The sequence below is a fragment of the Nansenia antarctica genome (assembly GCF_963989245.1).
Source record: "Nansenia antarctica genome assembly, chromosome: 1".
Classification (NCBI taxonomy): Eukaryota; Metazoa; Chordata; class Actinopteri; order Argentiniformes; family Microstomatidae; genus Nansenia; species Nansenia antarctica.
In genome coordinates, this window is record NC_137674.1 from 107,592,951 (window position 1) to 107,610,450 (window position 17,500).

The following is a 17,500-nucleotide window of genomic DNA, read 5'->3' on the forward strand; positions in this document are numbered from 1 at the left end:
GTGTGTGTGTGTGCGTCTGTGTGTGTGTGCGCATGTGTGTGTGTGTTTGTGTGTGTGTGTGTGTGTGCGTGTGTGCGTGTGTGTGTGTAAAAAAAACAAGAAAAACAAGGCCAGACTGGAGCATGCTGCAATCTGCAAGGTTTCACCTGTCTGAAAGGAATTCACTCTGGGAAACTGAACATAATACAAGACCCTCAGCTACATCAAGACCTTCTATGTGGATATAAGCCATTACTGCCTAGTAGCAACACTTAAGGAATGCATTTTATAAAATCCAAATAGCACATCCTTTTTGCCAGTTTGTCAAAAAGCTTCTAGGTGGAATCATTTTTGCGTGTGCGTGTGTGAGTGTGTGTGCGTGTGTGTGTGTGTGCGTGTGTGTGAGTGTGAGTGTGCGTGTGCGTGTGTGTGTGTGTGTGCCTCCAGCGATCTGTCCCTCAGGTCTGCTCCCTCATGCGCACCATGCCGTGCGTAGAGCCCTACCCGTGTCAGGATGCAGCAGAGGCTCATGGGCCTTTACATATCATCCTACCCAGAATGCCTCTGTGATCGCTCCTCAGAAGAACAACAGATGAGTCTCTCTCTTTCTCTCTCTCTCTCTCTCTCTCTCTCTCTCTCTCTCTCTCTCTCTATATATATATATATATATATATATATATATATACAGACAGATAAAATATACTGTACTGATCTACTGATCTCATTTATAACAGCTCTAGTTAACTACTGATCTAGTTTATAACAGAGAGGAGGAGAGGAGGAGAGGAGAGGAGAGGAGGAGAGGAGAGGAGAGGAGGAGAGGATTAGCACACTGTGCTAGCCTGCTGAGCTAAAGGCTGTGATCTGTTCACATTACTGGCAGGCAGATGGACAGACAGACAGGCACAGACAGGCAGACAGTCACACAGACATACAGACAGACAGACAGACAGGCAGGCATGCAGACAGGCAGACAGGCAGACAGGTAGGCAGACAGGCAGGCAGGCAGACAGACAGACAGACAGACAGACAGGCAGACAGACAGGCAGACAGACAGACAGCAGGTCTCCTGGATTGTTAGTGAGCTTTGCCTCTAGGGGGCGCTCTACCCCCATGATGTAAGGCCATTACAGCCCCTGCCCTCCTCCTCCCCTCCTCTCCCCCCCTTCCTCCCCTCCTCTCCTCCCCCCCTCCCCCCCTCCTCCCCTTCTCTCGTCCTCCCCTCCTCCTCTCCTCCCCCCTCCTCTCCTCCCCCCTCCTCCCCTCCTCTCCTCCTCCCTCCACCCCTCCCCTTCCCCCTCCTCTCCTACCCATCTACAGTCACGGAGGATTCCTCATTCAGCTGCACAGAGACAGTCTCGCAGTTACTATGGAAACCAATAAAAGACCAGTTTGGGTGAGAAACTAAGAGAGAGAGAGAGAGAGAGGGGGGGGGGGGGGGGGGAGAGAGAGAGAGAGGGGGGGGGGGGGAGAGAGAGAGGGGGGGGGGGGGAGAGAGAGAGAGAGAGAGAGAGAGAGAGAGAGAGAGAGAGAGAGAGAGAGAGAGAGAGAGAGAGAGAGAGAGAGAGAGAGAGAGAGAGAGAGGGGAGAGGGGAGAGGGGAGAGAGGCCTGTATTATTTAAAGGGATCTCACCCCTCTAATGAGTTTTGTCTGCGAGCCGGAGGAGCTGCCTGAGAATGGCGGATTCCTCTAGAACAACGACATCATCGACACCATGACGACCATCACCACCACGACTATCACCACGTCTACTATCACCACGACGACTATCACCACGACTACTATCAGAGGTTATAGTTTATATAGTACAGGTAGTTTATATAGTACAGGTAGTTTATATAGTAGAGGTTCTAGTTTATATAGTACAGGTAGTTTATATAGTAGAGGTAGTTTATATAGTACAGGTAGTTTATATAGTAGAGGTAGTTTATATAGTAGAGGTTCTAGTTTATATAGTAGAGGTAGTTTATATAGTAGAGGTAGTTTATATAGTAGAGGTAGTTTATATAGTAGAGGTTCCAGTTTATATAGTAGAGTTAGTTTATATAGTAGAGGTAGTTTATATAGTAGAGGTAGTTTATATAGTAGAGTTAGTTTATATAGTAGAGCTAGTTTATATAGTAGAGTTAGTTTATATAGTAGAGGTAGTTTATATAGTAGAGGTAGTTTATATAGTAGAGGTAGTTTATATAGTAGAGTTAGTTTATATAGTAGAGGTAGTTTATATAGTAGAGGTAGTTTATATAGTAGAGGTGGTTTATATAGTAGAGGTAGTTTATATAGTAGAGGTAGTTTATATAGTAGAGGTAGTTTATATAGTAGAGGTAGTTTATATAGTAGAGGTAGTTTATATAGTAGAGTTAGTTTATATAGTAGAGGTAGTTTATATAGTAGAGTTAGTTTATATAGTAGAGGTTCTAGTTTATATAGTAGAGGTAGTTTATATAGTAGAGGTAGTTTATATAGTAGAGGTAGTTTATATAGTAGAGGTTCCAGTTTATATAGTAGAGGTAGTTTATATAGTAGAGTTAGTTTATATAGTAGAGGTAGTTTATATAGTACAGGTAGTTTATATAGTAGAGTTAGTTTATATAGTAGAGTTAGTTTATATAGTAGAGGTAGTTTATATAGTAGAGGTAGTTTATATAGTAGAGGTAGTTTATATAGTAGAGTTAGTTTATATAGTAGAGGTAGTTTATATAGTAGAGGTAGTTTATATAGTAGAGGTAGTTTATATAGTAGAGTTAGTTTATATAGTAGAGGTAGTTTATATAGTAGAGGTTATAGTTTATATAGTACAGGTAGTTTATATAGTAGAGGTAGTTTATATAGTAGAGGTAGTTTATATAGTAGAGGTTATAGTTTATATAGTAGAGGTAGTTTATATAGTAGAGGTAGTCTATATAGTAGAGGTTCTAGTTTATATAGTAGAGGTAGTTTATATAGTAGAGGTAGTTTATATAGTAGAGGTAGTTTATATAGTAGAGGTAGTTTATATAGTAGAGGTAGTTTATATAGTAGAGGTAGTCTATATAGTAGAGGTTCTAGTTTATATAGTAGAGGTAGTTTATATAGTAGAGGTAGTTTATATAGTAGAGGTAGTTTATATAGTAGAGGTAGTTTATATAGTAGAGGTAGTTTATATAGTAGAGGTAGTTTATATAGTAGAGGTAGTTTATATAGTAGAGTTAGTTTATATAGTAGAGGTAGTTTATATAGTAGAGGTTCTAGTTTATATAGTAGAGGTAGTTTATATAGTAGAGGTTCTAGTTTATATAGTAGAGGTAGTTTATATAGTAGAGGTAGTTTATATAGTAGAGGTAGTTTATATAGTAGAGGTAGTTTATATAGTAGAGGTAGTTTATATAGTAACGGTAGTTTATATAGTAGAGTTAGTTTATATAGTAGAGGTAGTTTATATAGTACAGGTAGTTTATATAGTAGAGTTAGTTTATATAGTAGAGGTAGTTTATATAGTAGAGGTTCCAGTTTATATAGTAGAGGTAGTTTATATAGTAGAGGTAGTTTATATAGTAGAGGTTCCAGTTTATATAGTAGAGGTAGTTTATATAGTAGAGGTAGTTTATATAGTAGAGGTAGTTTATATAGTAGAGGTTCCAGTTTATATAGTAGAGGTAGTTTATATAGTAGAGGTAGTTTATATAGTACAGGTAGTTTATATAGTAGAGGTAGTTTATATAGTAGAGGTTCTAGTTTATATAGTAGAGGTAGTTTATATAGTAGAGGTAGTTTATATAGTAGAGGTAGTTTATATAGTAGTAGTTTATATAGTAGAGGTAGTTTATATAGTAGAGGTAGTTTATATAGTAGAGGTAGTTTATATAGTAGAGGTAGTTTATATAGTAGAGTTAGTTTATATAGTAGAGGTAGTTTATATAGTAGAGGTAGTTTATATAGTAGAGGTAGTTTATATAGTACAGGTAGTTTATATAGTACAGGTAGTTTATATAGTAGAGGTAGTTTATATAGTAAAGGTAGTTTATATAGTAGAGTTAGTTTATATAGTAGAGGTAGTTTATATAGTAGAGGTTCCAGTTTATATAGTAGAGGTAGTTTATATAGTAGAGGTTATAGTTTATATAGTAGAGGTAGTTTATAAAGTACAGGTAGTTTATATAGTACAGGTAGTTTATATAGTAAAGGTAGTTTATATAGTAGAGTTAGTTTATATAGTAGAGGTAGTTTATATAGTAGAGGTTCCAGTTTATATAGTAGAGGTAGTTTATATAGTAGAGGTTATAGTTTATATAGTAGAGGTAGTTTATATAGTACAGGTAGTTTATATAGTAGAGGTAGTTTATATAGTAGAGGTTCCAGTTTATATAGTAGAGGTAGTTTATATAGTAGAGTTAGTTTATATAGTAGAGGTAGTTTATATAGTAGAGGTAGTTTATATAGTAGAGGTAGTTTATATAGTAGAGGTTCCAGTTTATATAGTAGAGGTAGTTTATATAGTAGAGGTAGTTTATATAGTAGAGGTAGTTTATATAGTAGAGGTTCTAGTTTATATAGTAGAGGTAGTTTATATAGTAGAGGTAGTTTATATAGTAGAGGTAGTTTATTTAGTAGAGGTTCCAGTTTATATAGTAGAGGTAGTTTATATAGTAGAGGTAGTTTATATAGTAGAGGTAGTTTATATAGTAGAGGTAGTTTATATAGTAGAGGTAGTTTATATAGTAGAGGTTCCAGTTTATATAGTAGAGGTAGTTTATATAGTAGAGGTAGTTTATATAGTAGAGGTAGTTTATATAGTAGAGGTTCCAGTTTATATAGTAAAGGTAGTTTATATAGTAGAGGTAGTTTATATAGTAGAGGTAGTTTATATAGTAGAGGTTCCAGTTTATATAGTAGAGGTAGTTTATATAGTAGAGGTTCCAGTTTATATAGTACAGGTAGTTTATATAGTAGAGGTAGTTTATATAGTAGAGGTAGTTTATATAGTAGAGTTAGTTTATATAGTAGAGGTAGTTTATATAGTAGAGGTTCCAGTTTATATAGTAGAGGTAGTTTATATAGTAGAGTTAGTTTATATAGTAGAGGTAGTTTATATAGTAGAGGTAGTTTATATAGTAGAGGTTCCAGTTTATATAGTAGAGGTAGTTTATATAGTAGAGGTTCCAGTTTATATAGTAGAGGTAGTTTATATAGTAGAGGTTCCAGTTTATATAGTAGAGGTAGTTTATATAGTAGAGGTTCCAGTTTATATAGTAGAGGTAGTTTATATAGTAGAGGTTCCAGTTTATATAGTAGAGGTAGTTTATATAGTAGAGGTTATAGTTTATATAGTAGAGGTAGTTTATATAGTACAGGTAGTTTATATAGTACAGGTAGTTTATATAGTAGAGGTAGTTTATATAGTAGAGGTAGTTTATATAGTAGAGTTAGTTTATATAGTAGAGGTAGTTTATATAGTAGAGTTAGTTTATATAATAGAGGTAGTTTATATAGTAGAGGTTCTAGTTTATATAGTAGAGGTAGTTTATATAGTAGAGTTAGTTTATATAGTAGAGGTTCTAGTTTATATAGTAGAGGTAGTTTATATAGTAGAGGTAGTTTATATAGTAGAGGTAGTTTATATAGTAGAGGTAGTCTATATAGTAGAGGTTCTAGTTTATATAGTAGAGGTTCTAGTTTATATAGTAGAGGTTCTAGTTTATATAGTAGAGTTAGTTTATATAGTAGAGGTAGTTTATATAGTAGAGGTAGTTTATATAGTAGAGGTAGTTTATATAGTAGAGGTAGTTTATATAGTAGAGGTAGTTTATATAGTAGAGGTAGTCTATATAGTAGAGGTTCTAGTTTATATAGTAGAGGTAGTTTATATAGTAGAGGTAGTTTATATAGTAGAGGTAGTTTATATAGTAGAGGTAGTTTATATAGTAGAGGTAGTTTATATAGTAGAGGTAGTTTATATAGTAGAGGTAGTTTATATAGTAGAGGTTCCAGTTTATATAGTAGAGGTAGTTTATATAGTAGAGGTAGTTTATATAGTAGAGGTAGTTTATATAGTAGAGGTACTTTATATAGTAGAGGTTCCAGTTTATATAGTAGAGGTAGTTTATATAGTAGAGGTAGTTTATAAAGTAGAGGTAGTTTATATAGTAGAGGTAGTTTATATAGTAGAGGTTCCAGTTTATATAGTAGAGGTTCTAGTCTATATTAGGGTCATGGGTCAAGGTTAGAGTTAGGGTTAGGGTTAGGGTCAGAGTCAGAGTTAGAGTCAGAGTCAGGGTCAGGGCCAGCATTAGGGTCAGGTTAGGGTCAGGTTAGGGTTAGGGTTAGGGTCAGGGTTAGGGTCAGGGTTAGGGTCAGGGTTAGGGTCAGAGTTAGAGTCAGGGTCAGGGTCAGGGTCAGGTTAGGGTCAGGTTAGGGTCTGGGTTAGGGTCAGGATCAGGGTCAGGTTAGGGTCAGGTTAGGGTCAGGGTTAGGGTCAGGGTTAGGCCTCTCTTACCTGTGCAGGTGGGCAGGCTCTTGTCCCAGACAGGTTTACCATCGGAGCCCATGACACAGCTGATGGTTGCCGGGCCGACAGTGGTGTAACCAGGGTTACACTGGTAGGTTACCGTGGAGCCCAGCTTGTAGTCGACGCCCACCCTGCTGCCGTTCATGATGCTGCCAGGGTCGAAACACGCCTCCCTAGGCTTCTCTGTACACACACACACACACACACACACACACAGACACACAGTGGGGTCACAGTGTTAGTGAACTGTTTGAGAGTCTTTTGACATTGGGTCAAATGACGTTACGGCTGGAAGATCAGAGGAGCTAAACAACAACTTCAGCAGAGTGACTACAAGCATGCGGGACGATGACAAGCAGGTGATTATTTCGGGCCCTCTTCCATCTGTGCGGCCATATGAAGGAGAGAAGTTCAGCCGGCTATTTGGAATCGACCGGAGTTATTCAATCAGGACAGAATGCATCCCTACCATGTAGGCTCGAGGCTGCTATCTTCAAACATCGACGTGGTACTCAAAGGCCATTGTTGAGGTAACACTGTTAGGACTACTCCCCTAACTACTCCCCTAAGGGCCCCCCGCAATCTTCAAGATTCAAAGACCATCTGTGTAGAGGAATGGGCCAAAATCACACCTGAATACTGTGGGCGATTAGTTACTTCATACAGAAAGCGCCTTGAAGCTGTCATTACAAACAAAGTATTGAATTAATTTCAGTTAGTGTGTTCAACACTTTTTTCCTGTTTCATTCCACTTTATTACACATAACTTTATTTACATATGCACTTTAATGTTTAGATTTTTTGTCTGGACTATTTGAGTTAATACCAAAGTCTGGTGCAAATTTCACTTGAATAGGCTCATTGGAAATACATTTATTGGACAACATATTGATGTGTTCAATACTTATTTCCTTACTTATATCATTGTACCTCTGCACATACTGTATATTACATAGTTATCTATCACTACCATTCTTGTTCTATTTATATTGTGCCCTTATATCACTATTTGCACTGCTGGTTGGATGCTAAACTGCAGTTCGTTGTATAGTACTAGGGTACTATGCAATGACAATAAAGTTGAATCTAATCTAATCTAATCTAATCTAATCTAATCTAATCTAATCTCGAGGTAAATTTGATGACAGTAATGAATTTGTTTTTAGCCCCGTTGCTGGTCCTCAATCCATACCCACTAGAACCACTGTTAGAATCCCTGTCCGCCATTTAAATCTACTAATTTAGTTCAGGTTCCTTAAGTGCCTTTTACCAATCCTCAAATCCTGACTCAACTCTCTTAAATCTTTTATGGATAGAACTGGTCTGGGAATAATTCACATGAATGTAAGAAGTTTAGATCAAAAGTTAGATCAGGTTGACATATTTGTACTACAAACTGACCCAGATATTCTTGTCTTGAGTGAATCATGACTTCAAAAGAAGTATATCCAGAGTTCCCACACCTTCTGAAACATAAATTTTAAGCACCTTTCAAGGACTTTCACGACTCAATTCCCTCAAATTCAAGGATCCAACACGGCATAGTTTGAGACAGACCTAGATGCAAATTTATATATTAGGAACTATCCGCTCACAGACAACAATGGCTTGAATGTGTGAACATTAGATGGTCTCTTGCCTTCTCTATCACAGCACAGCAAGCCAATATATTGTGAAATATGTGTAAAGTTAAGCAATGCAGAGACTTATTTACTAGTTGACGAGCTAAGTAAACACTTTCTAAATATATATATATATATTATTTTTTGTTAGAGAGAGAGAGATAGGGGAATTCAAGCACTTTCAATGACCCATGTCTATTTTCAAAAACCTTTAAGACCTTGATTTTTTCCCCCTCAAATTCACAAACGTTCAAGGATTTCAAGGACCTGTGGGAGCCCTGTATATCTGACTCTGATATTGCCTTATCAGGCTACAATGTATTTAGAGTGGATGGGGTTGGGAGGGGAGGGGGGGTCATAGTCTATGTAAAATCTACTATCTCGGTCACTAGATTGGATTCTGTAACCAAGCCCAAATGTTTTGAATTCACTAAGGCCACATCCACACGGAGACAGAACCGATCTTTTTCTTTTTCATTTTCATTTTTTTTTAAACACAAAGTCGTCTCAAGAAATATGTGTGTCCAAACGAAACCACTGAAAATGCTGTAACGCTGCCATACGATGAACAATCATATGACGAAGAACAATGGCGGAAAATACAATAATTATTTATATATTATATTATATTACAGTTTTTCCCAATTGCTAAAACACAAAAGCCAATTCTCTAAACCAAATGACCAGTTCTCTAAATTTGCCAAAACCATAAACACATTTCACATGAAGACACAATTCACAAAACACAATCCTCCTTTTCTCATAAATCTAAACACATTTTGTCTTGCTAAAACACAAGTTGCAAAAAACTCTGCTCAAATTCTCAAATTAAAGCTCATGTGATGCAAAATGCTTGCCACAGTCAGCAACATTTGAACACAATGAACACACCTGGCTTCATTCATTAAACATAACGACTCAAAATGTAAGACACTTGTTGCAAATGATTGTGGTGTGTGTGTGTGTGTGGTATAGTTCCATAAATAAATATGGGGTAGTGGTGGTCTAGTGGATAGTGAGTTGGAAGGTTGTGAGTTCAAATCCCGCCTGAAGCCACACCACTACTAGTGTGCCCTTGGGTAAGGCACTTAGCCCTCAGTTACTCCAGGGGGAATGTCCCTGTAATTCGTAATTGTAAGTCGCTTTGGATAAAAGCGTCTGCTAAATGGCAAAATTATTAAATTAAATAAAAAAACATCACACCCTGAACATTGTTTTCAGTGAGTATTGTTGTGTGTAATGGATCCTCTGTAGTGTTTGCATTGAGTTGTGATACAGTACAGTATTGTACATGTTACGGTACATGTGGGAATACGGTACATTTTTTCAAACCTTTATTTACGTAAAACTCGATAGGACAACAGTGCAACAACTTCGCGGCTGAACTTTAGTAAAATTTCGGACATCATATGCCATTTAAAGGGGGGAAATAGATATCTAAAAATGCATGACTATCATGCAAAATCAGCCTTACTGTAATGTAAAATATGTAATGTAAGATATAACGTTAGACAGGGAGCACAGATTTATTGTTATGCATGACTATCATACATGTGGGAAAACTAGGGTTAGGGTTAGGTGCTAGGGTGCTGTAACTCTCACCCACCCCTGTGGGTGAATGCGTACTTCAGAATGGTCAAGAGATCCCTTTAGAAAGAAGTCGATTGTCCACACGTAAGATCAAGTTCGAATTACTGTACTGTAATGTCTTTTAGTTATATAGTAAAATTAGCCAAGCACTACAGTAAAACATTCATGAAGAACATATACATACTGTAAAAGTATATTTTCCAACAACATACATAGCCTACTGTATTTTCTGTAGATTTACATACTGTTCATATGAAACACACAAATCTATGAATGCCCAATACTCTACAGTGATATATTCTGAGAACAGATACTGTAAGGTTTCTAAAAATGTGCTTTGGCAGTTGTGAAAAAAAAGAACATTCTCACACACTGAACATTGTGTTTTCAGTTGTTTTGTTGTAGTCTGTAATTATGCTTATAGTGTTTACATTTTTGCAGGCTTTGAGCAGCTGTTTTGGTGTGAAAGTTTGAGTTTTGAAGAGAGAAGGTGTGGTTTTGCTTATGTAGCTTTAGAAAAGTGTGTTGTGTTTAGAGTTTTGGGAAAATGGAGGTAAGTTTTGTGAAATGTGTTTTAGCAATTGAGAAAAACTGTATTATTAAATTATTATATAAGCTGTTCTCCATGTCCATTTGTTGCTGACGGTGGTAGTAGAGCAGCAGTACATTTTGCTGTAAAAGCCCAATCAAGCTCAATAGCTTCTGCAGCACGAACGCAACAACCCTGTAAGGCGCCATTGTTGTTGTTGTTGTTGGCTGGTTTAGCGCATGCGGGTTAAGGGAGAGGCGGGGCTATGGAGTCATCGGTTCAGGAACGATGCGTATGGCTTGTAAAGACGGACATGCAAGGGCGGCGTCTTCAGATTTGTTCACTCTGGGACCCGGTTTTTAAAAATGGCCTATTCAGGCTCCCAGAACGCGGTTCTGTGTGGACGAAACGTCCATACGATAAAAAAACGTCAGGCAGATACACTCACATTCGTCTCTGTGTGGACAAGGCCTGAGAGTCTCCGTGTGGACAAGGCCTAAGAGTCTCTGTGTGGACAAGGCCTAAGAGTCTCTGTGTGGACAAGGCCTAAGAGTCTCTGTGTGGACAAGGCCTGAGAGTCTCTGTGTGGACAAGGCCTGAGAGTCTCTGTGTGGACAAGGCCTGAGAGTCTCTGTGTGGACAAGGCCTGAGAGTCTCCGTGTGGACAAGGCCTGAGAGTCTCTGTGTGGACAAGGCCTGAGAGTCTCCGTGTGGACAAGGCCTAAGAGTCTCTGTGTGGACAAGGCCTAAGAGTCTCCGTGTGAACAAGGCCAAAGAGTCTCTGTGTGGACAAGGCCTAAGAGTCTCCGTGTGGACAAGGCCAAAGAGTCTCTGTGTGGACAAGGCCTAAGAGTCTCTGTGTGGACAAGGCCTAAGAGTCTCTGTGTGGACAAGGCCTGAGAGTCTCTGTGTGGACAAGGCCTAAGAGTCTCTGTGTGGACAAGGCCTAAGAGTCTCTGTGTGGACAAGGCCTGAGAGTCTCTGTGTGGACAAGGCCTAAGAGTCTCTGTGTGGACAAGGCCTAAGAGTCTCCGTGTGGACAAGGCCTGAGAGTCTCCGTGTGGACAAGGCCTGAGAGTCTCTGTGTGGACAAGGCCTAAGAGTCTCTGTGTGGACAAGGCCTAAGAGTCTCTGTGTAGACAAGGCCTAAGAGTCTCTGTGTGGACAAGGCCTGAGAGTCTCTGTGTGGACAAGGCCTGAGAGTCTCCGTGTGGACAAGGCCTGAGAGTCTCTGTGTGGACAAGGCCTAAGAGTCTCTGTGTGGACAAGGCCTAAGAGTCTCTGTGTGGACAAGGCCTAAGAGTCTCCGTGTGGACAAGGCCTGAGAGTCTCTGTGTGGACAAGGCCTGAGAGTCTCTGTGTGGACAAGGCCTGAGAGTCTCTGTGTGGACAAGGCCTAAGAGTCTCCGTGTGGACAAGGCCTAAGAGTCTCTGTGTGGACAAGGCCTGAGAGTCTCTGTGTGGACAAGGCCTAAGAGTCTCTGTGTGGACAAGGCCTGAGAGTCCACCTTGGGCCAACCTCGTTTGTTTCTGCTGGCGTCTAAAGACCCCATCTGCTGGAGAGGATTCTGTTGAGGCACTTGGGGATCTAATTAGCTTATTATAACTGGTCATTTTAACTTAATTTGGTTTAATTCAAATTCAGATAATCTGAAAGCTCATTTAGCTCTTTAGAGACTCTACACTGGCTTCCTGTTAAGTTCAGAATAGATTTCAATATCCTTCTGCTTGTTTATAAATCTCTCACTGGCACAGCACCAGAATATCTGAAAGACCTTTTTCTAGCATATCAATCGGCCCAATAAAAACCCATCTGCCTTTAAATGACTAAATAATTAAATTATGATTATATAATGATTGGAGCAGTTTGAGCTGCAAAGTTTGCAGGAAAAGTTCTATATAAATAAAAAGTTATTATTATTATTATTATTATTATTATTATTATTATTATTATATTATTATTATTATTATTATTATTATTATTATTATTATTATTATTATTATTATTATTATTATTAAAGAGGTTAGTGGGAACCTAAACCTGACTGAATTGTTAGGCCTGATTTAAAGGACAGCTCAAAGTCTACATTGATTGATCTCATTTTCAGCAATAAAGTTGACACAATTGTAGCCAGTGGAGTTTTTGAGTTAGGTTTCAGTGATCACTGCCCCGCTGCCTGTATCAGAAGTATCAGAAGCACTCGATCAGAAAATAACAAATCTCATGTGGTCTTGAGAAGAAATCTCAAACATTTTAATGAGCAATCTTTCTTGGCAGATATTACTCTTAGTAACATCCGTTCTACATCTAAGTTCAATGATGCTCAACTGGCACTGGACTTCTTCACTGAAATATTCACCTCAGTTGTTAACACTAGAACAGCCGGGTCTTTTTGACCTACTAAAAGAGCCGCCTCAGGGGTCAAATTACCCCCTCTTTACAATGCTCAAGCTACTATTTACACACAATGACCACTAATTGTCCGTTTGTAAATTAGCCTTTCTCCTACACAGAAAAACTGCAAAATAGCTTTATACTAGCTTATCCTGATTTTGAAAATGTAAGGATACTGGGTGGTAGAACGCACATATCTAGGAAAAGTCATGAAAGGAGGGTCCTGAAATTTGATCAAGTGCAAAGATATAACATTTTTCTTTACTCACAATGGCTGATTAAGTGTTAACGTACACACTCTACTCAAAAAGATCAGAATCAAAGGTGCCCCCCTGGTTTACCCAAGAGTTGTCCTGCCAGTTTAACTTGAGAAACTCAGCCTGGGCTCCAGCTAGAGAATCTGGTCATCCTAGACACTGGCTCTCTTTCAGGCAGGCTAGAAATAAATGCACAGTAGCTGTAAGGAAAAACTAAGTCTATTTACTATCTGAATCTAATTACCACCTCATCCTCTAGTCCAGCCAAGCTTTGGAAAGCAGTAAACTCCATTAACAGCAACTCTTGTGCCTCACTTCCTTCTCATGTTAAATTAAATACATTTATGATAAAAAAATAAATTAGCTTAGCCTTTAATGAGCATTTTGTTAGTGCTGGCCACTTATTTGAAAGGGCTTATTCTGACCCCCCTTTTGCACTTAATTCATGTATGAATATTATTATTATTATTATGGTAAACTGTACTTCCTCTTTCACTTTCCAACCCCTCTCACCTGTTGACGTCCTGGATGTCATGCAAGCCATAAATGCCAGATGTCCGATTGGAGAGAATAATCTGGATTCCTTCTTGATAGAATTGGCAGCTCCATCTATCATTGAACAGTAGACTCATATATGTAATCTCTGCCTTGCCTCTGGTAGTTTTCCCAGGGCCTGGAAGACTGCCCATGCGACTCTCTAACATAAAAGAGGCACCAGTGATTTAAATAATTATCGGCCAATTTCCAAGCATCCATATTTGGTAAAAAGTTTAGGAACCTTAGCGAACACCCTACTCAATCTGGTTTTAGAGCAAACATAATACAATCACTGCTGTTACCTAGTTCAAATCCCGCCTGAAACCACACCACTACTAGTGTGCCCTTGAGTAAGGCACTTAGCCCTCAGTTACTCCAGGGGGAATGTCCCTGTAATTCATAATTGTAAATCGCTTTGGATTAAAAGCGTCTGCTAAATGGCAACATTAATTAATTAATTATTACCTTGGTTACAAATGACATCTCCTTAGACAGGAAGAGTAAGACCATTACTTACTCCTACAAACACTTTTTAATATTGATATGGACAATAAGGCTTGCAAATTCTTTCAGGACTATCTATGTGAGAGGCGTCAATTATGTGAAAGCGGGAAACTCAGATTTTTTTACCCATCTGGAAAGGTGTGCTGCAGGGTTCTATATTGGGTCCAGTCCTCTTGAATGAATGAATGAATGAATGGTCTTTATTGTCATTGCTATAGTACAGGTACCAAACAACGAAATTTGGGAGGGGTGGCTCCCCTGGTGCTAGGGGGGAAAAAAAAGAAGAAAAAAAAAGATATCATAATCACTTTGATTATGAATTATATTACCTCCGCACTAAACTGCCAAGCTCATTTTTCTGCTGACAATATGATTGTCTACTGTGTAGCAGATTCTGTACAACTGGCTACTGAAAGGTTACAGCTTGCGTTCAATGCTCTTCAAGAAGCAGTCTTTAATCTTAAACTGGTTCTAAATGCAAGTAAAACTACATTTATGTTATTTACGAATGCTAAAAATATTGATCCTGATAGTCTATGTATAACTACAGTAAATGGCTCTGGCATTGAGAGAGTCTCAGAGCACAAGTATCTTGGTATCTGGATTGATCATAAACTTAAATTTAAGTATCATATCGATGACCTTGTCAGCAAGCTGCGTCAGAAGGTTGGCTTTTTGTACAGAAACAAATCCTGTTTTTTTGTGGAAGCAACTTTCCTGTCTGTCTTGGACTACGGTGATGTGGTCGATAGACATGCTGCGTCTTGAACGCTAAAGCCACTTGACTCAGTCTGTCACTCTGCCCTTAGATGTATCACTGGTGTTAATTACAACACTCACCATTGGCTTCTATATAACATCCCTGGAAATTAGGTGAAATAGGCATTGGTATCTGTTTATTTATGAGGTTCTTCTTGGGAATATGCCACCGTATATATTTCTGTACTATTAAATCAGAATCTTGGCCCTTTCCTCACTCGATCAAATGACTGCCTCACTCTAGAGGTTCGCTGTATGCTTACAGAACTTGGAAAGACTGCCTTCTTATTTGCTGCTCCACACTCCTGGAACCTGCTACAAAGCACTTTTAAGACTCTCTCCCAAGTATTAGTCTATTCAAGGCAACGACTAGGGACCATTGTGCATCTATTTTTACCTGCTTTGTTTGATCGTTGTTGAAAATGTGTGTTTATTATTGTTATTGTTATTGTTCTTATTGTTGCACTGTATATGTATATCCTTGTGCACTCGGCCCCACCGAAAACGAGTAGTCCCCGAGTTGAAATAAAGGCTTGATATTAAAAGTCTAAAGTTGGCTCGTCGAGGGAAATGTGCAACAATGTATTGGCTGAGGTCTAGAAAACAGTTGAATGTTTAATTACACGTAGCGTCACTCATAAGGTTGCAATTAGAAAGAGATGACAACAGGAGGGCTGACTGAATATCAAATGTGTTTTTTTTCAGATTTTTGATATTCCGTGGGAGTGTTGAATGTTTAATGTAAATTCACTGTAGAGGCATAATTATAATATGTCTGTCGATCTAGTGCAGTTTGGTGGTTTGTTCTGCTCTTACAAATAGGCAATATGTCACACAATCTGGTGAAAATGTCTGGATGTGTTCAAAAGCAAGGACTGTGATCGACTAATTATGTGTAGTTATGTGTTTTAGCATGTTGATGTTCTTTCAGCATGTTGTGATGTGCTAAACAGGCAGTTAGATGTTCATAATGATGTTCCTTCTTAGCTGCTAGCTACATACCAACACGATGGTAGCAAACACGTCTGTTCTGATTCAGTGAGTTTCTCCGGCATTTAGTTTGAGGTGCAGCAACATTCAAATGAGCATATCTTCTTCAACTATAAAAAAACAGAAAAATTACCTTGCCCTACTTGGGGACTTTTTTCATACAATCTAATCCAATCAAAATCAAGTTGGAATGTGGTCACTTTTGCAGTTTACTCACCTTTGAACAGTTTCAACAGGACAGTTTCAAACAGAACAGTTTCAACAGAACAGTTTCAACAGGACAGTTTCAACAGAACAGTTTCAAACAGAACAGTTTCAAACAGAACAGTTTCAACAGAACAGTTTCAAACAGAACAGTTTCAAACAGAACAGTTTCAAACAGAACAGTTTCAACAGGAGAGTTTCAAACAGAACAGTTTCAACAGGACAGTTTCAACAGGAGAGTTTCAAACAGAACAGTTTCAACAGAACAGTTTCCTGACCTTTGAACTCGATGGCGAAGCCGGACATCCCGAGGGAGGCGTCTGAGCGGAAGGCGAGGAACAGCGTGTTGGAGCTGCTCTCCAGGCGCTCGGGGGCCTGGTGGCCTTGCAGGCTGGTCAGCAGACGCCCGCCCGAGTCCTCGCCGTCGTAGATGTGCAGGAAGTCATAGCTGGGCTCCATGTTGAAGCTGGAGGAGAGGAGGGCTATGATTGGTTCATTTAACACATAGCTGAGTTGCTATTGGCTGATATTTAACTACAGGTGAACTGCTATTGGATAAAAGACAACGATGTGTGAAAGAGAGAGCTAGAGAGAGAGAGAGAGGGGGGGAGGGAGAGAGAGAGGGAGATAGAGAGAGAGAGAGAGTGAGAGAGAGAGAGCGAGAGGGAGGGAGAGACAGATAGAGAGGGAGGGAGAGAGAGAGACAGATAGAGAGATAGAGAGAGAGGGAGAGAGAGGGGGGGAGGGAGAGGGACAGATAGAGAGATAGAGAGAGAGGGAGAGAGAGGGGGGGAGGGAGAGGGACAGATAGAGAGGGAGGGAGGGAGAGAGAGAGACAGATAAAGAGATAGAGAGATAGAGAGAGGGAGGGAGGGAGAGAGAGAGGGAAGGATCTCATCCATTTGTTCCTGTGTTTTGATCCTGAGCAACACTGCACCATAGTAAACATAGTAACACACCTTAACTCAGGCTAACCCTGACCCTAACCCTGACCCCTGACCCCAGACTCTGACCCTGACCCTAACCCTGACCCCTGACCCCAGACTCTGACCCTGACCCTGAACCTAACCCTAGTCCTAAACCTGACCCTGACCCTGAACCTAACCCTGACCCTGACCCTAGCCCTGATTCTGATCCTGACCCTAACCCTGACCCCTGACCCCAGACTCTGACCCTGACCCTGACCCTAACCCTGACCCCTGACCCCAGACCCTGACCCTGACCCTAGCCCTAAACCTGACCCAGACCCTTGACCCTAGCCCTGATTCTGATCCTGACCCTGACCCCTGACCCTAGCCCTGACCCTAACCCTAACCCTGACCCCTGACCCTCCGTACCTTTTGAACATGAGGGCGATGACGTAGTCGGGGCTGACTCTGACCCTCCAGTCACACTCCTTCCCCGGGGGGTAGGGCTGGGGGTAGTTAGGAGACAGGATCACCCCCTCCGGCCCTGTCACATTACCTCCACAGGTGGCTGGCTCACACACACACACACACACACACACACACACACACACACACACACACACACACACACAGTTACTACACAGGTGGGGGAGGGAGGCTGATGGAGAGAGGCTGGGGGGGGGGCTGAGTGGGGGAGGCTGGGTGGGGGATGCTTGGGGAGGAAGGCTGGGGTGGGGGAGG

General features: G+C 39.8%; 1 protein-coding gene across 1 annotated transcript in view; it reads right to left on the reverse strand.

Annotated features, from left to right (window-relative positions):
• Window positions 1-17,500, reverse strand: part of LOC308156194 (CUB and sushi domain-containing protein 1) — a gene marked incomplete at its 3' end in the record, with an annotated part of 144,114 nt that overhangs the window by 46,398 nt on the left and 80,216 nt on the right. Inside the window, exons 27-29 of the mRNA XM_080529549.1 lie at window positions 17,189-17,327; window positions 16,130-16,317; window positions 6,453-6,647 (exon numbers count right to left, since the gene is read on the reverse strand). Coding sequence (XP_080385675.1) covers window positions 6,453-6,647; window positions 16,130-16,317; window positions 17,189-17,327 — 522 coding nt within the window. The remainder of the gene's footprint in view (window positions 1-6,452; window positions 6,648-16,129; window positions 16,318-17,188; window positions 17,328-17,500) is intronic.